Source organism: Gopherus evgoodei, chromosome 3, assembly GCF_007399415.2.
Source record: "Gopherus evgoodei ecotype Sinaloan lineage chromosome 3, rGopEvg1_v1.p, whole genome shotgun sequence".
NCBI classification, from domain to species: domain Eukaryota; kingdom Metazoa; phylum Chordata; order Testudines; family Testudinidae; genus Gopherus; species Gopherus evgoodei.
This window is the reverse complement of record NC_044324.1, coordinates 160,674,026-160,700,825: the sequence shown is the minus strand read 5'-3', so window position 1 is coordinate 160,700,825 and position 26,800 is coordinate 160,674,026. Positions and strand designations below refer to the sequence as shown.

Sequence of the window (26,800 nt, the reverse complement as noted above, 5' to 3'; positions counted from 1 at the left end):
GTTGGGATTCTTCCTTCTCCGGGATTGCTCAGGGAATGTCCCTGGATCTTTCCCCAAAGAGAAGTCTTCACTGCCCCAGCTTCCTCTGACAACCTGACCTGTCTCCAGCACAAACAGAAATAATGTCCCCAGCAATGAGAAACAACAAAAATTCTCCTCCTCACCAGCTGCCCCTTTAAACTCTTGCTTCGGGGTGGGGAGGGGGGAAGGCACATGCTCGGTGTAAGTGATAGTGCTCAACCCCATGATCCCATCTGTCGGGATGGTCGTGCTGGCTCCCAGCACATGCACGGTGGTTAGCACTGGGGGCAGAAGAAGGGAATTGCATTAACAACATCTGTCCTGCACAATAACACAGTTTGGCAGCAGCAGCAGTGCAGGGTTCTGTTTCAGTACAAGGCCCTATTGAAACCCCAAACAGGCGGCTGAGTTAAAAATACAGCCAACCCCCCACAGCAACTGCTGCCCTGTCACCCACACCCTGCTCCTCATTGTCTGCTGCTTCCCCTGGGGAGAGTAATACATCCAAATAACAGAGGCACTTGTGCTTCAGCCTAGGAGAAAGTGGGCATGGGGAGTGGGGGGACATAGCCACGCATGCAGGGCTGGTCCATAGCTCTCAGGAGGAATGGAGGACTCAGCAGTAGAAGTAATCTTTAGGCGGGTTAGGAGCAAGTTGACCACAGCCCATAAGAGGCGCTATAATCTAGTGTCATTGGGGGCTCCAGAGGCTATGAGGCTGGCCCTCCGAGGGTGCAGTAACTATAGTTTCTAAGGCCACCTGGCATCTGTTTGCAAGCTCTGCTGTAACCTAAGGATGTCCTGCATGGAGACTCTGGGAACATTAGCCAGTGCTACTTTACTTTATTTTGGTTCCCGCTGGCTGTCCAATAGGGGAGATATTTATACTTTGGAGGAAAAGAGGCCTTGCTTGGTGCTCTCCCATTCTCCCTTTGTCATACCCCTACCCCTCAAAAAATCCAACCTTTCACTCTGGCCCAAGAGAGCTACAGCCCAACAGCACTGGCCAGATCAGGTCCTTTTTAAGCATTTCAAGGTGCTCAGTCTCCATGCGGCCATCAACCAGGGGAGTGAAGGACCAAGCTGAGGATGGGAACCTGTGTTCCAAATTTAGTTCCCCCTGCAGACCTGCCCATTCATGCAAAATGTGCCACAGGATCTGGGGTCCTGAGCAATTTCCATCCACTTGGATGCTAGCGATGGGTATTGGTGCCATGTAGATCATAGTGTAGAGGGCTACTTTTGGATATTGGTGCCACTTACATTCTAGTATCAGGTAGGAACGCTATTACACTTATGCACATTGCAATGTGGAAACATGAGGATTTTTCTTTCTTGCTGTCTCCAAAACATGAATAATCATTGAGAATCATTTAAGAATATCTTACTAGATGCACCAAAAGCCACAATATAATGCATATACATCAGAAGTTAGAAATTGTATAAAATTGATAAGGGAAGCCAAGGGATACAAGGAAAAATCTATGGCCAGCAGACTTAAGGGCAACAAGAAGAAGTTTTAAAACTATTATTAGGAACAAAAAGAACCCTGGCAATGCTATTGGTCCATTGGTAGATGGAAATGATAAAATTATCAAAAATAATGCAGAAAAGGCACAGGTATTCAATAAATATTTCTGTTGTATGATTGGGGAAAAACAGGTGATGCAATCTCATCATATGGTGATGATAACACTCTTTCCATTCCACTTGTATCTCTGGAGGGTGTTAAACAGAAGCTATTAAAGTTCTACATTTTTAAATCAGCTGGATAACTTGCATCCAAGATTTTCAAAGAACTGACTGAGGAGCTTGCTGAACTGTTAATGTTGATCTTCAATAAGTCTTGGAGCACTGGGGAAGACTGGAAAAAAGCTAATGTTGTGCCAATTTTTGAAAAGAGTACACAGGATGACCTGAATAATTATAGACTTGTCAGCCTTACCTTGACCCCAAGCAAGATAATGGAGTGGCTGATATGGGACTCTATTAATAACAACCTTAAGGAGGGTAATGTAATTAAAGCAAATCAACATGGGTTTATAGAAAATAGAGCCGGTCAAACCAAGTTGATATCTTTTTTTGCTGAGATTAAAAGTTTGGTTGATAAAAGTAATAGTGCTCACATAATAGACGTAAAGTGTTTGACTTGGTGCCGCGTGGCATGTTGATTAAAAAACTATCATGATATAAAATTAGCATGGCACATATTAAACGGATTAAAAATTAGCAGGTCATCAAATGTAACTGTAAACAGGGAATCATCATCAAGCAGTCTGTTTCCAGTCGAGTCCTGCAGGGATCAGTTCTTGGCTCTATGCTTTTAAATATCTTTACGATAACCTGGAAGAAAACATAAAATCATTGATAAAGTTTACAGCTGACGCAAAAATTAGGGCAGAGGTAATTAGTGCAGAGGACAGGTCACTGATACAGAGTAATCAAGATCACTTGATAAACTGCAAACAATATGCATTTTAATATGGTTAATTGTAAATGTATACATCTGGGAACAAAGAATGTAAGACATTCTTACAGGATGGAGGATTCTATGCTCCAGCCAGTGACTCTGAAAAAGACTGGGGGATCATGGTGGATAATAAGCTAAACAAGAGCGCCCAATGTGACGCTGTGGCCAAAGAGCTAATGCGATCCTGGGATGCAGAAACAGGAATCTTGACTAGGTGTAGAGAGGTTATTTTACTTCTGTATTTGGCACTTGTGCAACTGCTGCTGGAATACTGCATCCAGTTCTCATGCCTACAGTTCAAGAAGGATGTTGATAAATTGGAGAGGGTTCAGGTAAGAGTCATGAGAATGATGAAAGGATTATAAAACAGGCCTTATAGTGATAGACTCCACGTGCTTAATCTATCTAGTTTAGCAAAGATAAGGTTAAGGAGTGACTCAATCGCAATCTGTAAGCATCTACATGTGGAATAAATAGTTAATAATGGGCTCTTCAATCTAGCAGAGAAGAAAGGTATACCATGATCCAATGGCTGGATGCTGAAGCTAGACAAATTCAGACTGGAAAAAAGATGTAAATTTTAGACACTGAGAGTAATTAGCTGCTGGAACAATGTACCAAAGGTCATGGTGGATTCTCCATCACTGGCAATTTTAAAATCAAGATTGGATGTTTCTTTTAAAGATCAGCTCTGGGAATTATTTTGGGGGTAGTTCTATGTGCTACACAGGAAGTCAGGCCAGATGATCACAATGGTCTCTTCTGGCCTTGGAATCATAGGTGCTGGAACTAGGTGTGCTGCTGCACCCCCTGGCTTCCAGCATATCCAGGGTTTACAGTTTGGTTCAGTGGCTCTCAGCACTCCCACTATAAGAATTGCTCCAGCACCCCTGCTTGGAATCTATGAATTTAATGGTCCGGTTCTAGCTAAACACCCATATAGGGACTGAGGGAGGAGCTCTGAGAAGTCCTAGCCCCACAGCATTGAGCTTTCATACCGACACATACATACAGATTTGCTGATGAGAACAATAAGGCAGGGGCTATAGAGCCTGGTGAAAAGAGCCTTGTGTCTCAGTGGCATTCTCTCTGGCACTGAGATCCCCCAGTTCTAGCCCCTAACTAGCATCTGTTCATTCCCACTCTTCACATTTACCAGAATCTCACCTTCCATTGCCCCACTCGGTTCTTCCTGTCCAAGATGCAGATCAAGCTGCCTTATACTCTTTCATACACCCCGTTCCAATTGCCTACCATGCTAACTGGCCCAGTCTGCTCATTCCACTTTGAGGAGGTGACTGCCGAGGTTCAGGTCACTTCCCCTCCCCTGGGGGATTGTTTCTCTCGAGTGACTCGCTCGATCCCTTTGAGAACTATGCAAACCTCAAATCTCCCTGCAGAATCATCTCCTCTCCAGGCAGAATCCCAAACTGCTGCCCCTCAACCTTTCCTCCAAACCCTTCAGGGCCAGCATCAGCTTTAGTGCCCTCCTCTGCCCCTTCTCCACAGTAATCCTCCCTGGTGGAGTAGGCCCAGCCCTCCCACAGCATTCCAGGTGGAGTCTCAGTAGGGCCTTATTTACTCCCAGCACTCATTTCTCTGTCCCTCTGCCCATTTTGCCTAGGATCTCATTTGCCTTCATCCCCGCAGATGAGCCCTGCCAGCTACCCATTTCCTCATGAGGGACAGCCCCATTTAGCCGAGAGTGCTGAGATTGCCTCCCCCTCCCAGACAACCCCCCCTCCTCACACTTGCCCCCACTGAAAGAATGCCCTGGCTCCAGCTGTCTCTGTCTTGAGTCACACAGTGCCTGCCCAGGTGCCCAGGGTGGGGCTAATGTACACAGAGCCTGGGAATGCACTGGACTAGGCATTGGACTGGGGAGTCACGAAGCGGTGGGAATGGGCAGTGTAAAGATTGGAGCTTGTCAGCTCATTTCAAAATGCTGCAGGGGCCCAGGGGTGCTGAGACGAAAGCACGCCTCGCCTATCTTTCCAGCCCCGTCCTGAGGCAGCCCATCCCTTGCCCAGACGATCCCAGCGGAAAGCCACTGCAGTGAGCTCAGCTGCCATGACCTTTCCCAGCCTTGCAGCTTTCTCACGGGGAGCTAGAGATGAACATTGGGATGAGGGGGCTGGCCCAGCCCCAGCACGGAGACATTCTGCTCCTAAAGCAGAAACAGTCAGTCAACAGCTCTGTCACAGGCATGAGAGCTGCAAGGGTCAGTAGTGACGTAACCCTCCTGGAACTTGCCTACTAGACGTTCCTGGGCCTGCCAGGCTTCCTGTGTCCTAGGCCCAGAATTAACTCGCTTGCTCTCTCTCTCACACACACAGAGTGCACGCGCTGACATACAAAGGCACACAGATGCCCCCAAGCATGCCATGTTGTACACCCCTAATGCCAGTATTTGCCCACTGCCACCCCTCCTCCCCACTGGTGTTAGCCGGGTTGCATGAGTGTAGTGGGAGCAAACTTCAGCCCAGAAGATGCAGCAAATGAAGCCATTTAGGGTTTATACTCCCTCAGCTGGGAGATTTTCACCTTGTATGGGAGAGGCAGTGGTTACAGCACTTGAGTTGGAATCAGGACTCGTGGGTTCTATTACTGACTTGCAGTGCTGACCTTGGACAAGTCACCGCCCCCTCTGTGCCTCAGTTTCCCCATCAGCACAACATGAGTAAGAATATTCCCCTATCGCAGAGGACTTTTGCAGCTTCATCGATTAGCGTCAGACCAGTGTGGACTGGCTTACAGAAGGTGCAAAAGCAAGGTGTTGCGTGGATGGAAGCAGCCAGAAAGCCTGCAGCTCCCTGTGCCAAAGCATGCTGCAAGCCCTGCCTGAGCAGGAACTAACACCCTGCATGGCTGTGCTGAGGGTTTCCACGTCATGATGGGAGAATGAGAGACTCCAGCCAAGAACAAAAATATTTCAGTACATTCCTAGTTGTATTGTCTATGCAGGTTACCCAACCTATAGAGAGACACACAGAGCAGGGAGAGGCCCTGTGGAACAAAGGGTCTTTTGCGAATACAATTTGTAGAAATCTGTTTATTGTCAGGCTATGAGTGTCAAGCCCAAAAGATAACAAGGGCAGGGATTAGCAGAAATAACTTGCTTGTACCTTGCTTCCGTGGAAGGCCCAGGTTGCTCAGAGACCCCTGTGAAAGGGGCTTGCCAAATACCAGAGATCAGATGAAGTGGGGCAGGGTTTGTTTGCCAAGCTGCTGGGACTAGTAATAATGCTAATAATGCTTTGCCTGATTATAGCTGCTTTGCTCCAAGGATCTGGAGCAGTTAAACATTTGCCAAACCACCCTCTGAGCGCCCTTCCCCTATCAGGGAGGTCAGGCTCATTACCCTCATTTTACAAGGGGGCAAACAGCGAGGAAGGGCATTGCTCAAGGTCACACAGTGAGCCGCTGACAGAGCTGGGAACAGACCACAACTCCCTTCCCTCCTAATCTCCTACTTTTCTTCAGCCATGCTGGGAATGGAGCCTTGACTCCCAGCCTCCTGCTCTAACCCTTAGACTACACCCCCGCCCTAGTGGGCCTGTCATTTGACTCCGTACATCTATATTGCTCCCTCATCTCTTCCCCATGTCCAAACAGTTGCACTGCTTGATGACATCTCCCTTTCCTCGCCTCTGGAGAATAGGGCAGTGCAGCCTAAAGAATGACCCCTTCCCTGTGCACAGACCAAAAAGCACAGGCTGCCCCAGGTTGTCCCTGCTCGGGGAAGGTTTGGCACTGCCTTAGGTGTTGTGAGTGCCTCCTACTGGGATGTGCTGTGCTCACTGCCACTCCATAGATCTATTCCTGCCCAGGGTTCCATTGGCCCTACCTATGCTGGGGTTAGGAGTGCAGGGGGCCATAGGCTGCTAGAAAGGTTGGGATCCTTGCCAGAGAGAGACAATGCTCTTTCTGCACCAGCCTCTGTCTGTATTTCTTCCCCCTCTTTCTTTAGGACCAGGGGCTTTGGCATGAAAAAAGGCTGGAGTTTCACCAGCTGCCCCTGCAGTTAATTCCCCTCTTGAGCTCAGGATCCTCCATGGGTCCCAGCACAGTTGTCCCCACTGCAGCCAGTCGTCATGTGTGGAGGATTATGAATAGCAGGAATGTAGGTGTCAGGTGTCCCCCATCTCCCTACACATGCACTTTGGGGTGTATTTAGGACCTGGGGCTCTTGTTGTTTCTCAGGGTTTGGCATGGCTGGTGTTCATACCTTTCATATTCAGAGTGGTAAATTCACCCAAGTGCATACAAATGTGCTGATGAAGGGAACATGAGCTAGAGGATGGAGCAGAGGAGTAGGAATCAGGACTCCAGGGTTCCTGTTCTGGTAGAGAAGTGGTATCTACTGTTTAGAGCAGAGGGGACATAGGTTAGCCTTGTCCTGGGTTCTGTTTCCAGCTCTGTCACTGACTCACTGTGTGACCTTGAGCAAGTCACTGACCTCTCTGTGTCTCAGTTTCCCCATCTGTACCATAGGGAAAACAACACGTCCCTGCCTCCAGGAGAGTGGGAGGCAGAATTCACTCATGTTTTCAAAGTGCCTTGAGGGCCTCAGATGGAAGAGGCTAGGCAGGGCCGGCTTCAGCATTTTTGGCGCCCCAAGCAGCGGAAAAAAAATGCCACGATTGGCAACACTTCGGTGGCAGCTCTAACCCACTGCTTCCGCTTTTCAGTGGCAACACGGCAGTGAGTCCTTCTCTCCCGGAGGGACTGAGGGACCAACCGGTGAATTGCCACCAAAGAGCCGGAGGTGCTGCCCCTTTCTGTTGGGCTCCCCAAGCACCTGCTTGCTGCACTGGTGCCTGGAGCCAGCCCTGGTGCTAGGACAGGGCAGGGAGGGCCCTGGTGTGAATCTGCAGTGCTCCAGTGAAAGATAGAAGTCTGAGCATCTCACTCCATATAACGGCACATGTTGTGGCCGATCTGATGGGAATACTTGTGCAGTGACACAACGAGAGGTCTGGAGAGAATGTCCCTTTGTCCATCAGAGCAGATGGCTGTCCCCGGAGCAATGTGCCCATTCCTATCCCCGCTACTGGGAGCAGCTTCCTTTGGGCGTGAGGGTGGCTGGGACAGGACAGATGTAACCCCAACCACAGGAAAGAATCCCAAATTTCAAGAGAACTGGACTGCGCACGGCCCAACCCCTCTTCCTGCCGGGTAAGGGTGAGGTCATAGCCCACAAGCCATGTGCAGAAACAGCAGGCCCAAGGGACAGAGCCTGTCAGCATCTTGCTGTCAGTGAGAAATGCTCCCCAGGGAGAAGGTTCCTGGCCTGTGGCCTCTAAGAAGACACGCTTAAAGGGCCAGTGCTGCAGAATTCAGCACATTGGAAGGGAACAGATCATAGCGTGAGCTGCTCTCATTGACTCCAGATACCAGACTGCCACTAACCCCCAAAGGAACCTCTCCAGCTGGGAGTGAACATAGCAGGCTAGACTCATGCAAGTAGAGTGAATACAATCTATACAGGCAAAGCAGGAGCTGGGCTCAGGGATCAGGCAAGGAAGGTGAGGAGGAGGCTGGCTAGTCCAAAACATTGACCTTTGCCCCGATACCATTGCCTTTGCAGAAACAGTGGTGATCGACGCAGGAAGCAGAAGGGAGATGCCATTAGCAGAGGGAACAACAAAGCGACAAGGTGAATGATCTGCATCAGGCCCCGATAGGAGGCACTTCAGGAGATTAGACACAAAGCAGATGGCAGGTGATGTCACTGACCATACAGGGCTGGGGGAAGCTGGCTTGAGGTGGGGAAGGAAGGCCAAGGTAGCATGCATACAGGGCCGGCTTTATGAACTGTGGGGCCCAATTTGAATACCTGGCAGCGGTCTGGGGCTTCGGCAGCACTTCAGCGGCACTTTGGCAGTGGGGGGTCCACTCCTGGTCTTCTGCGGCACCAAAGGACCCCCTGCCACCAAAATGCCTCCAAAGACCTGGAGAGGATACCACCCCCGCCCCCTGCCGAAATGGCACCGAAGACCCGGACCCCCCACCGTGGGTGCTGGGTGAGAAATTTTTAAAAAAAAAATTAAAAAGGCACCTAAGGTGCGGGGCCCTCTTAGGCACGGGGCCCGATTCCTGGCCATCGGGGGAATCGGCCTAAAGCCAGTCCTGCGTGCATACAGGGGAGTGAGAACCTGCTGGCTCTTCAGTGGCTCTAGCCCTTGCCTGTCAGAAATCATGTAGCAAGATTCTATACAGCTCTGCTCCCTGCACATGGGCAGGCAAGATGCTGGGAGCATGGCAAGTGGGGAATTGGGGGATTTGTGGCATGGGGTGAGCAAGGGCCTGCTCCAGTGCTCAGTTCCTGTGGGCAGTTGACTGGCCTGAGCAGAGTTCTTCTTGATGTGGAAGAGGGAGACATCCAGCGGGATGAATCCCCATCAGCAAGCCCAACCTCCACTGGAGACTGGCACAGGGCTTGCTCAGCTCCATGCTGCCAGTCCCCTAGCAGGGAAGCTTGGCCAGGTTCCCCAGATTGTCTCAGGGGTTCTGTGTCCTGGCTCCTGGGAGCAGAGGGAGGCTTCTCTTTGGGATCCAAGCCTTTCTTGAGAGCTGATAGGGGGAATTCTCCTGGGCAGCAGCTGCTGGCAGACCTTAGCAGTGTTGTGCTGGGGTGGGGGGGGGAGGGAGGCGGGGCAGTGACAACTGAGTCCACAGACCCCTGAGCAGGAAGAATGTGGGATAGTCATTCTCAGGGAGGGGGTTTTCTCACTATAGTTTGGATAATGGAGTGTGTCAGGAGGCTTGGAGGGAGCCAGGCCCCACACGTTCCCCCCGATTTGCTGGTACCGAGATGGCAGTTGTTTGATGTGGGCCGGGTCTAACAGCTGCCCGCCATCCAGCGCGCCAGACGCAGTCACCAGAGCAGAGCTCTTCTCTCCATCCCTACAACCTGCAGCCTTCTCTGCTGCCTCCCAGAAATCCTGCCTCCCATCCGTCCCTAGTGCTGCAGCCAGACTCCTCTTCTCCTGCCATCTGGACCACATCCCTCCCTCCAGACATCCCCCCCAAAATGCTGTACTCAAATTCTCCCAGCAGCCAGCCCCTCTGCACAGGGGGCCAGGGCCCATTTCTGCCCCCTAGCCTGCAGAACACAAGCAGCGCCGCTCCCAGTGGTGCGAGGGATGTGGCAGGCCCCCCGGGAGCTGCTCGTGTTTCCCGAGGGACTGAGGGGAGTGGGGGCAGGGCTGCTCTTGTATTTTCATTTAGCTGCCATCCCACTGATGGTTCTATCCCAATGTGATGAACCCATCCCCTGACACAGGCTGGTGAGGCTCTGGGACCGGGAGGGAAGTGGAGAGGGGACCAGAAGCTCAGGGGGTTGGGACAGCGAGCCTTTCCTATATAGCGCACCAGGCCAAAGGCCCCCCCCAAGCTGGTAGCACATGATGGATATTTGGTGACCAGGAATCCCCATGACAAACCCCACCATTATTGTCATTTATGGGCAGCCTCTGCAAAGAGACCAAGGACCAGCTGGAGCATAGACATTGAATCCCCATCTTCCCCTCCAGGGCAGGGCTGAGGCACATTTGCAGGGTGGCAATGAAGCTTGTCCTGCTGCTGCCTAGGCTGTGCCTGCTCTGGGTATACAGAGGCTCCCAGGCTCCAGTCTGTTGTCTCCCCAACCTGACTGTCGTGAGATGATTGCCAGAAGCAGCGGCTGAGCTCTGAGAAGCAGCAGCCAGCATCCAGGGTGCTTTCCTCACCCATCCAACAAAGGCCCCTTTGTACCAGCGGGTCTGGAATTCCTGCAGCCGTGGGCCTGGGAGGAGAGTGAAACCCACATCTGATGGGGAGAGCGGGCCAGAGAGCCTGCCTGCTATGGGCAGCAGCAGCTGGTAGGGCCAGTTGGGCATGGATTGCGAATTCCCCATGCCTTCCCCTCAGAGGCACCCGATGGGCTGGCGGGGGGGGGGGGGGGGGGGGGGGGCAGGATAGACAGGAGCAGCTGGCACTGAAAACAAATGCTAAGGACCTGATGGGGCAGCCAGTCCCTAAGGGCAGGGCAGATTCCAAAGCATGGCCTGACCCTAGCCAGCAGTGCAAGCTGCTGGCTCCAAGAAAAAAGACCCTCAGGCAGCTCCTGGCCCAGGGCCCTGCCAGAGGAAGTGGCACAGCGAGTGTGCAGGCTTAATGCTCACAGGCCTGGGAAGACCTCGGCTGCCAGTGATGGGCCCAAAGCTGAGCTAGGCTCTGGGCCAAGCTGGGCCCAGGGAGGGAGTCACTCAAGGAGAGGCACTGATAGCCCCCACAGTGGACACAGGGGCAAGGGGGCTGGGAAGTGGGGACCGTAGGAGGGAATGGCTAAGAAACAGCCCCTTCTCCAGAGGAATGACCTTAGGGAGGAGTCCCCCTTCACCATCTGATCCCATTGCAGTCTGTTGGTGCATAAAGGGTAGACAGGGGAATCCCAGCCCATAGGCGCACCCCCTGCAACCTAGGGGAATCCTGGCCTCTGAGAGCACCCTCCCCGCCCCCTCAGGCCACAGAAGGTAAGCTCTCTTCTTCTGCCATTTCCAAATCATAGCATCGTAGTTCTGGAAGGGATGTCATGAGGTCTTCTAGTCCAGTCCCCTGCACTCATGGCAGAACTAAGAATTAGTAATGTCAGTAATTAGTAATTAGGGTTGTCAACTGTCTCATCACACAAATCCAAACACCTTTGCCCCACCCCACCCCACCCATTCCCTGAGGCCTCACCCCTTCTCTGAAGTCCTGCCCCACTCACTCCATCCTCCCTCCTTCTGTCGCTTGCTCTCCCCCACCCTCCCTGACTTTCACCGAGCTGGGGGATGGGGCTGAGGGGTTCAGAGTGTGGAAGCGGGCTCTGGACTGAGCCTAGGGCAGGGGGTTGGGATGCAGAAGGGGATGTCGGCTGCAGGCTCTGGGAGGGAGTTTGAGGGTGGGGATGGGGCTCAGGGCTGGGGCAGGGGGTTGGGGTGTGGGAGTAGGTGAAGGGTGTGGGCTCTGGGAGAGAGTTTGCGTGCAGGAGGGGGCTCCCAGCTGGGGTGTGGGAGGGGGTGTGGGGTGCAGGCTCTGGGAGGGAGTTTGGGGGCAGGAGGGGGCTCCCGGCTGGGGTGCAAAAGGGGGTGTGGGATGCAGGCTCTGGCTGGGAGGCACTTATCTCAGGCGGCTCCCAGTCGGAAGCGCAGCGGGCTAAGGCAGGATCCCTACCTACCCTGGCCCCGCACTATTCCCAGAAGCAGCTGGCACAGCCTTGAGGAGGGGCAGGGGGCTGTGTGCTGCCTGCAAGCGCAGCCCCTGCAAACACTGCGCTTGCAGCTCCCATTGTTCACAGTTCCTGCTCTCTGCCCACCGAGTGGCTCTGACCTCCACCCACCTTCCTGCAGTGCCACACTGACTGTCCCCTAATGCCCTCTGCCCACTGACCGCCCCAGGCCACCCCATGGCATCCCCTGCCAGCTACGCAGCTCTCACTGTCCACTACTCCTGCAATGCTCCCTGCCTGTTGAGCAGCTCCAGACACCCCATTGCACTCTGCCCACACAGTGGCTCCAATCATCTCCTGCCACACCTCGCTTACCTTGCCTGCTGAGCAGCTCTGACTGCCCAGCTGCCCCACAGTGCCTCCTGCTGGCTGATCTCAGAGCAGGCTGGGCACAAGTTGTCTGCCCTACACCTGCACGTGGCAGTCCCCAAGGTGCAGGAGGAGCCAGAAGTGTGAGCTGGCAGCAGTGACTCTGTGTTAGCAATAGCTGAGGGAGCCCTGTGGATTGAATCCATCAAGGGGTGGCTTACACCCTGGCCCTATGCACTAGAATTGCTATAGGGTGGGAGAGGGGTGCAGGGCTCAGCTGGGCCTCCCTGTTGCCCCCTTTGGAACATGAGCCTCTGGGGTAGTGTGACATCAGCTGCCCTTCCAGGAGACTGGCTAGCTGCAGCATGGGAAATGATCCACCAGTTGCTGCTCAGAAGGCCTGGTCAATGAGGCAAAGCCTGGGGCACCTGTCAGCCCAATGGCAGAGGGTGCCCCACAATTGGGCCCTTTGTGTCAGTGATGAGTCCTCACAGCTGGGAGAGCAACAAAAGCCACTTCTGCTTCTGATTTTCTCCTGCTTGTTAGCCAATCACTGTTGCTCAAACCCCAGCCCCCACCAAGGGGGCCCAGCTGAGAGGTCCCTTTGTCTCCACACACCCACCACGCTGTCTCTGTACAGGGATCAATGAGTTGCACAGGGGGGCTGGAGGGTTCCAGGCCAGTGCTGCCCCTTACACACATGCAGAGGATGCTCAGCCGGTCAGGTAGCTGCACTGCAGGCAAAGGGAACCTTCCCAGAGGTGCTAAGCTCCAAGCTGTGAGGAAATCTGGGGGTGTGGGGGGCAGAGCAAGAGGAGCAGGGGATGGAGAAAGCTGTGGAAGGGGCACTTGTTTCTCAGGCTGTGCCTCCCAGCACAGCGCACAAGAGCCTGTGGCTCGTTCAGTAAACAAACCTCACCAAGCTGTGTGCACTAGTACGGCAAAACTTGAATATTAGGGATGGGGACCCCAAGGGAAAGCAGCCCCTGCAAGTGCTCTTAGCTCCTCCTTTCCCAAGCGCTAACCTCACCTCAACCAGTGAGGGTTGTTCCAAGGAGGGCTGGCCCAGGACTCCCTCTTTGGGCACTAGCAGCCATTCCACCAGCAGAAGCCAAGCACGGACTCTGTTTTGAGCAATACAGACTAAGGACCTCCTCCCCACCTCCTTCCTTTGTGCCAATTGTCTGGAAGCTCTTTGCATCCAGCTGTGACCTACACCATCTCAAAGGAAGCAGCAGCAGCATTCTCTGGCCTCCCACAATCCCTACCCAGGGTCAAGTGCCGTGCCTTGTGTGGTCTCCTTTCCAGGGCCAGAGGCCCAGAGCTGCAGGCCAGTCTCCACACCATACCCTCCCCTGCATGTTTAACCCCATCCTGTCTGAGCGTTCTCCTCTGCCCCCGCCCCCCATAAGCAAAATGGATGGAAATGCCAAGAGAAGCCAAAGGAACAGCCCCTCGTCACAAAACACATGGGCGCCCTGTGATGTGCCTTGTAGCCCTGGGCTATATGAGGGCTTTTTCAGGTGGCCAGGCTGTTTGAAGCCAGAGAAGTTGTGCAATGTCTATTTAGTGGGGGGCTAGAGCCAACCTTGGCCCACATTAGCCCCCCAGGGATGTCTCCCCCCGGGCTCAGACTTGCATGTGGCAAGCACTGACTTTTTCTATGCTGATGAATGCCAGGAATAAACAGTTGTTGTAGCTGTATTGGGCCCAGGATAGGAGCGAGACAAGGTGGGTGAGGTCATAGCTTTTAGTGGAACAACTTCTGGTGCTGAGAGAGACTCACTTGTCTCTTCCACCAACAGACGTTGTTCCACTAAAAGATATGACCTCACCCACCTTGTCTCTCAGGAATAAACAGTGACCGCCACACTGACACACACACAGCATGCAGAAATGGCCTGAAGCCCAGCCTTTTCCTAGTCCAGGGCGCCAGCTGCTTCAGGGGAAATGGTGAATCCTGCTTTATGTTCCCTTAGCCAGCTCTGCAGCCCCCTGCTATTCCCGCCTGGGGCTCCCCACCCCAGGTCTGCCAACACCCCTCATCCCTGACCTGCAGCCCTCTCTGCTATTCCTGCCTGAGGTCTCTCTGGGGCGGCTAATCCAACATGTGTTACCCAAACACTGACTGTCAATTCAGCTGCACAGGATTCTTGCTCCCTGGAGGTGAATGGCTGCTACATTAGTGCTCTGCACCCAAGTGTCCAGGATGGGGTGGGACGTTGACCCAGACATCTAAATGGAAACATACATGGAGCCTGACTTTCAATTCATGGGCTGTTAGCCTAGTGGGCTTATCAGGGTAGGAAGTTTGGTTTGGTTCCCAACCCCCCAAAGAAATGCTGCAGCGAGTTGGCAGGCTCCTGAGGGCACTCGCTCAAGAGCTGCTCTTCAGCCCTGCGTTTCCCCTCCAGTGATTCCTGTAGATGAGAAATGACTGCACCGAATGGCGGCTGAGCTGGGCTCCCAGCACAGGGTGGGGTCGTGCTGCCCAGCCAGCCTGACTAGCCAAATGCTTCCTGGCCTCCCAAACCCAGAGCCCCTCTGCTGACTTCAACATGGGCTCCTTCCAGGCCTGGAGCCAGCAGCACCACTCTGCTGGAGCACGGCCCGTTGGCATTTGAGGACTCTGCCAGGCGGGCTGTGAAGAGCTGTACTTCCCTCTAGTGATTGCCAGGCAGAAATGCCTCAGGAAATTATACCCACGGCACAGGGTAAGCAGTGTTTCAGGGCAAGGACCTAGCTAATAACTCTTCTAATGCAACAGCAGGCCTGCAGCCTCACCCCGTCTCACACTCACCCAGAGCTGGGACAGCACCCCCAGTAGCACACACAGGACAGCAGGGCAAAAAGCTGAAACCCAACAGAGTCACTTCAGGGCCGGCTCTACTGTTTTCGCTGCCCCAAGCAGCGCGCCGAATTGCCACCTCGGACGGCAGGGGACAGTCCGTGTGCCATTAGAGCAGCACATACATTTCCGCCACGGTGGCAATTCAGCAGCAGCTTCTGTCTTCAGCCGGAAGACAGAAGCTGCGCTGCTGTGGACAGCTGAACATAGAAGCTGCTGCCGAATTGCCGCCACCGTGGAAATGTGTGTGCCACCCTAACGGTGCACGGACTGCCCCTGTGGTCCATGGTGGCAATTTAGCACGCTGCTTGGGGGCAAAAACACAAAGACTGCTACCCCTTGCAGATTGCCACCCAAGCACCCCCCAGAAATGCCAGCTGTGGCCCTAGTCCCCACCAATAGAGTCCTCTAGGGCAGATGCTGGGTTTCCCCTCAGCAGCTGTGGCCAGGGCTTGGGGATTCCTTCCAGCCCAGCCTTGCCTGTTGGTCCACAGAGCTTCCCAGGGGGAAGAAGGCTGCCCCCCACATTTGTGGGCAGGGGAAGGGAAGGCTAATGGCCTATTAGGCCCCAGCTCCTTCCTGTTACTCCCACAGACAGCACTGCCCCTCTGCATGTGCCCAAAAGGTAGCTGTAATCCCACGCACCCTGGAAAGCAGAATCCCCTTCCAACTTGGGCTCCATTCAGCCTTTCCTTGACAAAGCTGTGTGTCTCATCCCTGCGGGAGCTGGGCCCTGGCATAGACTGGCCACCTCACTCAGAACACTTTACCACTTGCCCCGTCCTCTGCCCCAAACCCTCGTTCAGCCTCCACCGCAGTTTAGCAGAGATGGGAGGGGGTGTGCTTTCTGACAGCACCCACTATGCTGTGGCACGCTGGGCAGGGAGGGAGCATTGCCACTACCCTACTGCCCAAGGGCTAATTCCCAGGCTCTATCCCCAGACACTGTTGGAGAAGGACAGACCCTTTGCTCTGCTCTAGTGCAGATGGGGGCTACTCCCCTACTTGGCCCAGCAGCCCAGGCTGTGCATAGGGGCTGGCTTTAGATCCATGCCCCTGCGAGAGTTTTATGCCACCAATCACTCACTGCAGAGGTGGTGTTTGTACAGATCTCTATTTATTATCCAGGCTACATGGTGAGCAGGGGCTGGGGAGGCAGCTCTGCCAGCCGAGCAGAAGTGGTTATTTCCACAGCCATATCCTCCAGAAATGCAAAGGCAAGGGATGGGGTGGAAGGCCAAGTGCTAGTGCCGCTGCCCACACCCCTGCCTCAGGGGCTTTGGACCGAGCTCAGGCTAGGACCACCCCACTGCAGCAGCAGCACAAGGGCCATGAAGTGAGGGAGCAAGAAAGGAACTCACCCCTGGGGGAGGGAATCACACGCTCTTCCTGTCGAGACACCAGGGGGGTGGTACAGGGGAGAGAAAACCCTAAGCTTCTCTCTAGGGCAGACAGAGGGTATGCTGCCCCTTGCAAAACAGCAGGTGGAAGAAGAGTTAACATTCATCACAAACTTCTTGCACTCAGGAACCCTGCGGTGAAGAGGCTGCGGGCTCATCTACACAATCACTTTTGTCGATGTAACTTAAGTCACTCGGGGTGTGAAGAAAAAACAACCTACACCCCTGCACAATATAAGTTACACCAGCAGAAGTGCCGGTGTGCACTGCGCTATCTTGGCAAAAGAGCTTCTCCTGCTGCCACAGCTACCGCAGCTCGCGGGGGTGGTTTTATGGTGCTGACGGGAGAGCACTCTCCTGTCAGCATGGAGTGGCTACACAAGAGATCTTACAGCGGTGCTGCTGTAAGCTTTCTAGTGCAGACATGGGCTAAGGCTCAGAGCGGCCGAAGAGACACACCCAAGGCCACACGAGTCAGTGACAGGTGGGGCTAGGACCCAAGACTCCTGACCCACGAGGAGATTTTATACTTTGGTCATGGCCATTTTTAGGAGGTGTTCAGGCAGTATGGTGATAAGTGCTTAGAACAGCTCACCAGCCAGAAGTCCTGACTCCCTGCTCCTTCCTCCAACCCTAAATCAAACTCCACTCTCAGAGCCAGGAACAGGACCCAGAAGTCCCACTGCCTGGTTCTGAACCACTAGATCTTTCCCCTCCACTCAAATGCCTCTGCTTGGTTTTAACCAGAGGCAAACCCCACCCTGGCTGCATCTCAGCCCCTGAGCTCACTGCCCAGCCCCTAGCAAAGATGCAGGGTCGTGATTCCCAGTGCTGAATCCTGGCGGGATTCACTCACAAAATCAAACTGGCACCAATGGCCAGCATGGGCCAGAGCAGTCCCCCAGGAAGTGACACAGGTCCCACCCACCTCCCCACCCCCCTGGGGGGCCAGGTCCTCTGCACCCTGCAGTCAAGTTCCATCCCTTACTGGCACCCTGCTAGATGCGGCTAGAGTTGCTGGTCTGAAGACCATGTGCAATGACTTGACATGCAGCATACCCCCATGTGCCCTCCCCAACCTCCTCCTATTGCGGGGTACAAGCCATGCCCACAATTGGGAATGAGCTAGAGAGGCTTGGCCATTGGGACTGTTACAAGCTGGGTGAAACCTTTGTTGTGTGTTGAGTTAAAGCTTCTAACTGATGTGTGAATAAGTCCCTCATTTAAGTCCATCGTAAGAGACAGCTAAGGGGTCACACCTGAAACAAAACCTAATAGTCTGCCCAGAAACTAGCACCTGGTGGGCAGAAGGTACGACTGGGTATGGTCAGCAGGTGTGCGTATGGGGGAATAACACAAACTTGTGTGGCAGACTGAATGAGAGAGATGGGTGGAAGGAAAAGCACGGTGGCTGACCCCGGAAGAAACCTGGGGAGAGGTTTTTGGGACTGGGGTGCAGGTGAAAAGACAAATCTTGGTGCTGTGAACCAAAGAAACTGGTTCCTGCTGTTCGATTCCCTCTGCCTTCACAGATACAGGACTTTGTACATTCTTTGCAAATAAACAAAACTGCATCAAAGACAGATCGGCCTAGCGCCAATTTTTCCTCCCAGCTGGAACACCCACAGGGCCCCAAATTGACTAGCTGCTTGGGTCGAAAAGGGGCAACACGATGCTGGAGTGTGTCCTGCTGGGAGATGGGGTCAAGGCCATGGGCTCAGTGTGGGATGGGGAGGGAGAGGGACAAAGAGGCAAGGAGCGGGGTTGATGATGGACATTTCATGTCTGTAAATCCGAGGGACAGGCACTGTGGGGCGTCCCAGCCCATCGGGGTGTTTCAGCCGGCACGGGTCCATCTCTGCTCCTAGCCACACATTGTCAGCAGCAACCACTGTGGGGAGAGGAAAGAGTGGATGGGCTGGTGGGGAAAGGGAGCCACAAACTGCTGCCCCACCCACAGAGGGGGATCCAAAGCCTGGGCTTCCACCTGGACTGAGCCACCAATAGGGGGACAGTGAATGAACTGGGGCTAGGGTTGGAGTGGCAGGGGCTATAGTAATGATCCTCCCCCAGCCCACTAGTTTGGTCCACAACTCAGTTGGCGTTAAAGCCTTGGTTGTTCTGTTTCAGGGGATCAGATGGGCACCAGGGCTGGGCACATCCCCAGATGCAGGGGATGGGGGTGGTGAGGAAACCAGGCCCTAGGCAGGATCTGTTCCTATTGGGGATTTCACTGAGCTAGGAATGCTGCCCAGCAGCCAGCGCAGCTGCAGAGAGCTGGCTGAGGGAGGATGTGGAGGGGAAGGGTCTGCCATCCCCCTCCTCACCATTTTTTGGGTTAGGACTTTCTTTCCCTCCCCTACCCCAGGAGTCCGGAGGGCTCCCCCTTCTCTAATTGAGATCCCCCTTACACCCCAGGAACCACACAGCTTCCACAGCTCCACTGGAGAGCAACTTTGCCCTCTCGCTTCTCAGGGCTTGCTCTCACCTCGGTCAGGTTCATCACTGCTGTACCAGTGCCTTCGGCGTCCATGCTGTGGAAGAATCCTGCAGGGGGCAGAAGGAGTGAGAGCTGCTCAGGGGGCAGCTTGCACAAGCTTTTCCTTTTCCCTCTCAGCCATGAATCCTCCCCTGAATGCCCAGCCCCTGGGTTAGCAGCTGGACAGCCACACCATGTGGGGTGCGAGCCACTGATTATGGGCAATTCCAGTATTTCACAGCTGCACCTCAATATGGACAGCCAGCCCACACTTGATACCAGCCCAGCTCTGCAAGCAGAGCAGGGTCAGACTGAATCAGGAATTGGATAGGAGATCCCCCTGAAAACCCAGGGTGCACTTTGTGACAAAGTGGGAATATTTTTATGAGCCCTGTTTATGCCTCAGTTTCCCCTTTATGCTGCATTGTAACCCAGTGGGTGGAAAAGCACTCTCAGAGCAGGCTAAGGGCAGGTCTACACTTAAAACGCTGCATTGGCACAGCTGTAGCACTTAAGTGAAGGGCATTAGTTCCCAGGTCAATGGAGCATCTGAGAAGACAATGGCATATCTACTCACCAGGACATTGACACCTAACAGCCAATCACCCAGAGGGAGGGAGGAAGTGTGTCGCCCCCCACAACAAAGAAGTGGAGAGGTGGGAGGATAAGAGCTGGCTGCTGGAAGAAGTCAGAGCTCTAACCTGGACAGAGCTTGAACAAAGGGGTCCACTCCAGCTTGGCTGGGCTAACCAGAATGGACTACGCTTTAACCTTCAGCTCTCTAGGCTACCCCCAGGACTTCCTCTGCTGTGCTCCAGTGGACTAATAAACCCGACTGTTTTGACCATGTGGTCTGTGTGTCCAAGTCTGTGGCAGGAGTGTTTCTCTGCTGGACTTGCTGAACAGAGATCACTGAGTGAAGCAGGAGGGCTGAAGACCCAGAGGTCCAGTCTAAGGAGGCAGTGAGGCCCTGTGGCTTCCCCGGGAAGGAAGAGTGAGATCCCTGGGGGGCCTGGCACACTGAAGGGGCTCCTCCTAGAGACTGTTCCAAAGTCGGTGGTGTAGCACCAATCCTGCGGATCCGTGACAACAAGTCAATCCTAACGCCCAGTAGCATCCTCAGTGGGGCTCTGCTGCTGGGGGTGATGTCAGTGACTCAGTACGGGGCACTCTCCCCTCTGACTCCATCAGCCCCACTAGGGGAAATGCTATCTTTCAGATAAACAACAAGGAGTCCGGTGGTGCCTTAAAGACTAATAGATTTATTTGGGCATAAGCTTTCGTGGGTAAAAACCCACTTCTTCAGATGCAAGAAGTGAGTTTTTTTACCCACAAAAGCTTATGCCCAAATAAATCTGTTAGTCTTAAGGTGCCACCAGACTCCTAGTTGTTTTTGTGGATACAGACTAACATGGCTACCCCCTGATACTTTTCTTTCAGGTGAAGTTTAAAATCAAGGTTTTCTTCCAGGCTCCAGTAGGAACAGGGGTGTTAACCCACGTCCAACCCAGGCAATGCCACTTGGCTTCCCTGATCTCCTGCCAGTTTTGGTTGCAGGCGAGATTTCCTCTGGACCTCCTGCCTGGAAGTTGCTGGGTGCTGCTGCGCCCTACAGATGGCACTTACTGAACATGGCCTCCAGCTTGACCAGGCAGCAGACGAAGTTATCAAAGTCCACGCCCAGGTCTGCATCTGCATAGCGTGCCACCACCACCTGGTGCAGCTTGTTATTCAGCTTGAAGCCTGGAGGACAGAGATGGGGGAAGCCGTTAGTCCCCAGGGGAGCATGGGATGGGCTACAGAAAGAGGTGGCCATACTCCTTGGGTTTCAGTGACAGCTGGGAGGTGGAAACAGAATTCAGCCCGTCCTGCAATAAGGGGCTGATGGGCTGAGGGACACTAGCCCTCTGCTTACAGCTCACTCCCTCAATCCATAGCTGGGACACGCAGCTTGCTCGGTCCCCTGGATTTTCCTCTGCCAGGAAGCCAGCCCCACAATGGAGTGGCCAGAGGTCAGGCCCACCCTGCCTGGAGCCCAGACTCATCTAGTCTCGAAGCACTCAGACTAGCACTGCTGTGACCACAGGATTATGGACAGTACGGACAGTGCAGAGCAGTCAGCAGATCCCGGGCACTGGATGCAGGGAAGCCAGGACAGATTTCAGATGTGACCCTAATGCCATGGCTGGTGGACTCTGAGCTGATGGCACCAGGAGGGTATCAGGCTTGATCCAGCTGCCAGGGACTTTCATGCAGGGTCCAAGCTCAACATATTCCCCTATCCCAGCCCAGGGACCTTCCCCCATGCCCTCCTGATTTACCAGCTGATTCCAGAGCCATGCGCATCTCATAGGAGCTCATGGTGCCTGACGAGTCCAGGTCATGGTTGCGGAAGATTGTCTGCAATGACACAATGGGGGAGTGAAGACCAGGCTGGCGCTTCCTTCCCCGCACCCTATACCCCAGCATGGAGGAGTGTCTCTTGCTCCAGCGCTCCACAAGCCACCCCCTTACCAGCCAGCTCCGGATCTTGTTCCACAGGATCTGGAATTCCACAAGGCCAAGGCGGGCACTGCCGTCTTTCTGGGAAGTAGAGTCAAGGAGAAAGTGACCAGCCAAGGGTGTGTAACTCTGAGTGCAGGGAGGGGCAGGAAGAGGTTGGGAAGGGAAAAGTCCTGGCCACTTGTAGCAAGAACAGGGCTTTTAGCCAGGCCAAATTCTAATCTGCTCAGTTCCATTTGGCCTCTCTCCCTCCCCTGTTGCATGAACTGGGCACAGGATCCCCTCACACTGCTGTGCTGAGCAGCAGTTAAACAGCTGTTGTGCCCCACCCCAGAGGTGGCTGCATTTCTATGGCACTGTGTACACACAATTTGTGAAGGGCTCGGGGATCAGAGTGGCTCTAAGAGCTGGACTGGTACGTGCTCCCATCCATCTCTGGGTGCAGTGGAAGGCGGGCTGTAGTGGTGGTTAATTCTTGCTCCCCAGTGATTGTGACTCCCTGGCTCTCAGTGTGAGCTGGGAGCACAGACCAGTGGCTGATTCCCCACTCCATCCCCAGCAGTCAGACAGAACAATGGGGGAGGGGGATGCTGCTCCACTGAAGGAGATTGGGTGAGAAGCTGGTATACCCTCACTCAGTCCCACTTGGGGCCAGGGGTCTCCCTGCCCAGAGATGGAGCAGGTCACTGCTGGGCAGCAAAGGGTCCCAGGCCTGGGGCATGAGAGTGTACTAATAGAGGGAACTGAGCGGCGGGGCGCTTCCTCTCACAAAGGGGGAGGCAGAAGAGAAACTAAAGGTGTGGCCAGGCTCTGGGCTGGAGCAGGCACAGCTCCCTGGGCAGTGGGCATGGAGAGGAAGTGAAAGCTTGTTCCAGAAAGCCAGCTGCTCCAGCCCGCACCATGGCCAGCGGGCCAGGTCAGAGGCACTGGAGCAAGGACCCACGGTGCTGCTACAGCCAGAATCTAACCTCCCGGCAAGAAATGATCCTGGGCGAGGATACAGAGTAGACATCTGGGGAGCCATGCTGGGCTGGGCCTCTATTGAAACTACCTGGGTTGGGAGTCAGAGACTCAAACCAAACCCACCCCCCATCCCAGCTCGGGAAAAGGGGTCTCTGCCAGAAGGGTGGGTCCCCACGGGAGAGGCTCCCCCTCTCCCCAGCACACAGCAGGATACGTCCATCAGGTTGATCATGTTGCGGCAGGACTCCATGCTGAACCCGTCCGTCTTCAGGTCTTTGTCTGGGGATGGGGGAAGGAGATGCTGTTATTGGGAGAATGAGTCACAGAGTAGGGGAGCCAACGAGCAAGAGTGGCAAGGATGGGGGAGAGACCGGGGGCAGCACTTACGTCTGGTGACGACTCTGTTCAGAATAGTCCTGAGCTCGAAGACGCTGATTTCCATGTCCTGGCGAGAGGGCAAAGGATTAGCGACGCCTCATCCGCTCCACTCAGCTGGGCACCTCCCCCAGACTCACTCACAAGACACCAGGGTGGTGGGTCTCCTTGGTGCCAGGCGTGGTTCAGGCAGCACCTGAACCTCTTTCTGACCCCGTCAAATCACCCCCCAAGCAGGGATTTTCGCCCTCCCTGTAAGTGTTGCATGATGACCCATGTCTGCTCTCTGCTGTCGGTGAAGGAGACCTGCTGGTTAGCAGCACCTCACTTGCGGCCAGAACCCCCCACCCCAGCTCCACTGAGGCAGCAGGAGGTATGAAACAGGAGCAGGAAAAGACTTAGGAGCATTGGTAAAGCAGGACTTCCCCACCCACAGCCTGCGGGGTCCCCATGGGGGAGGGGGCAGGGTCTTGCCCTCTAATGAAGTGGGGCATAAACGCTCAGGCCCAATACTTATGGAGCCTGGTCGTGCCTGACACCCAGAGGGGGGGGAAGGGGCTGAGCCATTGAGTCACAGGGCCCCCAGCTGGGTATAGAGCATCCCAGCCTTGCCGCAGTGAGGGTCATCACCCTTACAGCTCTGAGACTGATGTCCACACCCCTGCCGCAGAGCCTGGGGGCTGTTCAGGGCAGGGAGCGTCTCAGCTGTGCGGGCTCAGTGCCCAGCACAACAGGGCCTGATCCTGACAGGGATACAGACAACGGCCCCTCCCCTATTTCTGATTCACAGAATGCTCCCAGCCTGCTGCTAGCACAAAGGGCCCCCGGGGAGGGGGAGGGGGCATTAACAGAGCCCAGAGTGGCAGCACCCACCTCTCCTGCAAGCTGCTGGAACATATTCCTGAAAGAGCTGTCCACGTCGTCCTCCGAGAGCTCTTCCTGGGGTGACACAAACCAGGGGCAGGTCATCAAACGAGCTCTGGACTCTCCACTCCCACTAAAGCTCAGCTGCCATCACACCTAGGCTCCTATTGAAAAGAGCCAGCAAGGGGAGCTCTCTGCACCCCTCCTCCAGCTGCCCACCAGTTCTCTGTCAACTGCCCTCCGCCCCTCAGCCCAGTCTGTCCTCTGGCAGAGGGGCCATTTCAAACCAGCATTGGGCACATGAATGCAGCCAGCCCCCAGCTGGAGCTCTTTTCCCCCATACCCTACTGTGCTGCCCTGCACCCCTACTGGCTTGGGTTTGGTGGCCTCTTACCTCATCTGGCAGATCCGCAGTGATCTCCTCATCTAGCTCCCTGGGGAAACAAGAGGGAGACCCAGTGAGTGAGGGGGCAGCAAGCCAGCTGGGAGAGGAGGGGGGTCCTGATAGGCGTGGTGGGCTGTGGGGGCAGTGAGCATGGCGTACTCCCTAGTGCGGCTAGATCAGACAGGTCAGGAAGTTTGGGGAGAGAAACCCAAGCTCTGAGACCCCTGGGGAGAAAGGCCCCAGGAACATGACCTGGGGACCCTGTCCTACCCGATCTGGGGGGAACCAGACACCCCGGGGATACAAAGCACGGAGACACATGGCAACACAGACATGGAGTGATGGGCAGGGAAGGGTCAGGCCTCTTCCCTGCAGCTTTGTGGGGCTTCGATCCCAATGCTCAAACCTGGGGAGGGGACTGCCCTCCCCTACGTCAGTACGTTCTGGAGACACCTCCCACTCAGCCGGGTCTGCTCAGGGAACACCAGAGCCATACCAGGCCTGAGCTGGGCTATCATGTCCTCAGAGCCTGAACTGAGACCCAGCCGCTTATCTCACATGTAGACTCACTCTGTGTCCGACTGCTTCTCAGTGAAGACGCGCAGGACAAAGTCAGCCTCCTTGTGTGGCTCGAAGGTGGAGGGCACGATGAGGTACTCGCCCGGGGGCAGCCGGATCTTGTTGCTCACCTCTCGGAGGTTGATGAAGGTCTCTGAGCGTGCCCGGGACTGGTTCCGCAGGAAGAACTCCTTCTTCAGGTGCACGTTCTGGCAGCCCTTGGCCTGGAGACCAGACACACTCATTGGTAACAGCCCAGCCACGGGCAGGGAAGGAGCTGCCCAGGGCCCTGGACACGTTAGAATACCAACACTGCTGCAGATTCAGGGCTCTGGGGTGGAGGACACCCATCAAACCTACCCACCCCGGACAGACCATCTCCAGGAAGTTGTTAGACTAGCCCAGCTAATCCAGTGTCTGGTCTCTCAACACTGACCAATGCTGCAGCTTCTGGAGGCAAGAAGATAGCCCTTGCCCCATGCACACACTGCAGTGAGCGATTACTCCAGGGCAGGGGTGGCCAACCAGAGCCTGAGAAGGAGCCAGAATTTGTTGCCAAAGAGCCACACTAACACGTCAGCAGCCCCCCAGCAGCTCCCTCCACCTGCTCCCAGCATCTCCCACCCACCAGCAGCCCCACGGATCAGCGCCTTCCCCTCCCTCCCGATCAGCTGTTTTGTGGCATGCAGGAGGCTATGGGGGGCAGGGGAGGAGCGAAGGCATGGCAGGCTCGGGGAGGAGACAGGAGGGGGTGGAGTGGGGGCAGGGCCTGTGGCAGAGCCAGAGGTTGAACATTAAGCAGCCCCTGGCACATTGGAAAGTTGGTGCCTGTAGCTCCAGTCCTGGAGTTGGTGCCTATACAAGGAGCCGCATATTAACTTCTGAAGAGCCGCATGTGGCTCTGGAGTCACAGGTTGGCCACCCTTGCTCCAGGGGGTGAGGATCTTCCTGCCCTCCAACCTCAGCATGCTGAACCCATGACACTAGCCAGGCCGAGCATCAGCCAGCTCCTCCTGGCATTCCCTTGCCAAGCACACTTTGCATGCTTTCTACTGCCAGCCCAGGGAAGGCTTGGCCAGGGGTCGCCCTAGCAGGCTGATGGAACTGATGAAAGGCTGAGGCAGGAAATCCCCAGGGCTGATGACCTCAGGAGTCCAGGCTCTGAATTAACCCCTTCCTGCCAGCCCTACCACTCCTCTTCTCACACACTCCAGCAGTGGGGATTGGCAGCTCAGGACATACCTCCTCTGGGACCTGTGGAAGGGAGAAGAAAGAGATCAGGACCTGTGTGTGGGGAGCGGAGGCCCTGCCCACTGCCTCTTGAGCTCAGTGCTGTATGGGGGGCGAGTGAGGAAAGTCACCCCACTAACAGGGCTTGTGGGATCCCTCGAGCTCAGCAGTGCCACCCCCATATGGGTTAGGATGGGGGACTCCCCACCCCTAAGGGGTGCTGAGCAACACCCAGGGGCTACCTCATAGACGGCAAAGCCGATGGTGTGCATGTCTCCCCCCATCTTCCGCTCCTTCCGCCGGTGCTTCTGCATCAAGGCCACCAGGAAGCTGCAGGCCACCTCATCGTCCTCGGGGTCGTCATCCTCCTCCAGGAGCTTGATCTTGAACTGGGGGTTAATCCAGAACGTGGCTGCAGGAAAGAGGAAGTGGAATAATGGATCAGGTGAGTAGGCCCCAGAGCCTCCTCCCCCACCGCACCCACTTCCCCATAGTGAATGCTACGCAAGGAGTAGGCTCCTGCATCCCGCCCGGTGTCTCTGATCACCAGACACTCCCTCCTCGTTGCAGGGCTCAGATGTGCTGGGCTACAGTTTGTTCCTCGCCCAGGGGCTCCCCTCTTCTGGAACAGGGACAGGCCTCACAACTCCCACCCCACGGCAGACCTGCTCATAGAGCATCACTGTGCTCCCTGATCTCTCACACATGAAAACTGGAGTCTTTGGGTATGTCTACACTGCAATGTAAGCCCAGGGTTAGTAGAACTTGAGTTCGTGAACCTAGGGCTTAAGTGTCTACACTCATTTGTAACCCCAGGTTAGGAACTGTTGAACCCTAGGTCCCAACCTGGGTCTCCAGGGTCTACAATACATTAGGCAGGTTCAAGTCCAGCTATCCATATCCCGGACTTCCTAGTGCCCTCCCAAAGACGTGGCTGCTTTAGTCCTTTGTTCGTGGTGCAGTGTAGGAAAACCTGACTGCTCACCAAACCTGGCTGTCCAGAGGACAAAGGAAGTTGGCCCATGGAATACTTTTGGCGGACTCCCAGATCATGAGTCCGGTGGGGCTGCGTCTACACTGCAGAGCAACAGGGCTTGAACCCTGGGTCCCAGATTGACTGAGGCTTGGATCCCCCACTCC

General features: G+C 54.8%; 1 protein-coding gene across 2 annotated transcripts in view; it reads right to left on the bottom strand.

The window, feature by feature from the left end:
- Positions 1-15,999: 15,999 nt before the first annotated feature.
- Positions 16,000-26,800, bottom strand: part of CAPN11 (calpain 11) — a 30,666-nt gene continuing 19,865 nt past the window's right edge. For both annotated transcript variants that reach the window (XM_030557212.1, XM_030557213.1), the window contains exons 11-22: positions 25,903-26,072; positions 25,673-25,684; positions 24,443-24,654; positions 23,882-23,921; positions 23,497-23,562; positions 22,636-22,693; positions 22,463-22,527; positions 21,298-21,366; positions 21,105-21,183; positions 20,410-20,526; positions 18,793-18,851; positions 16,000-18,195 (exon numbers count right to left, since the gene is read on the bottom strand). In XM_030557212.1, the coding sequence (XP_030413072.1) occupies positions 18,169-18,195; positions 18,793-18,851; positions 20,410-20,526; positions 21,105-21,183; positions 21,298-21,366; positions 22,463-22,527; positions 22,636-22,693; positions 23,497-23,562; positions 23,882-23,921; positions 24,443-24,654; positions 25,673-25,684; positions 25,903-26,072 (974 nt within the window). In that variant the 3' untranslated portion in view covers positions 16,000-18,168. The remainder of the gene's footprint in view (positions 18,196-18,792; positions 18,852-20,409; positions 20,527-21,104; positions 21,184-21,297; positions 21,367-22,462; positions 22,528-22,635; positions 22,694-23,496; positions 23,563-23,881; positions 23,922-24,442; positions 24,655-25,672; positions 25,685-25,902; positions 26,073-26,800) is intronic.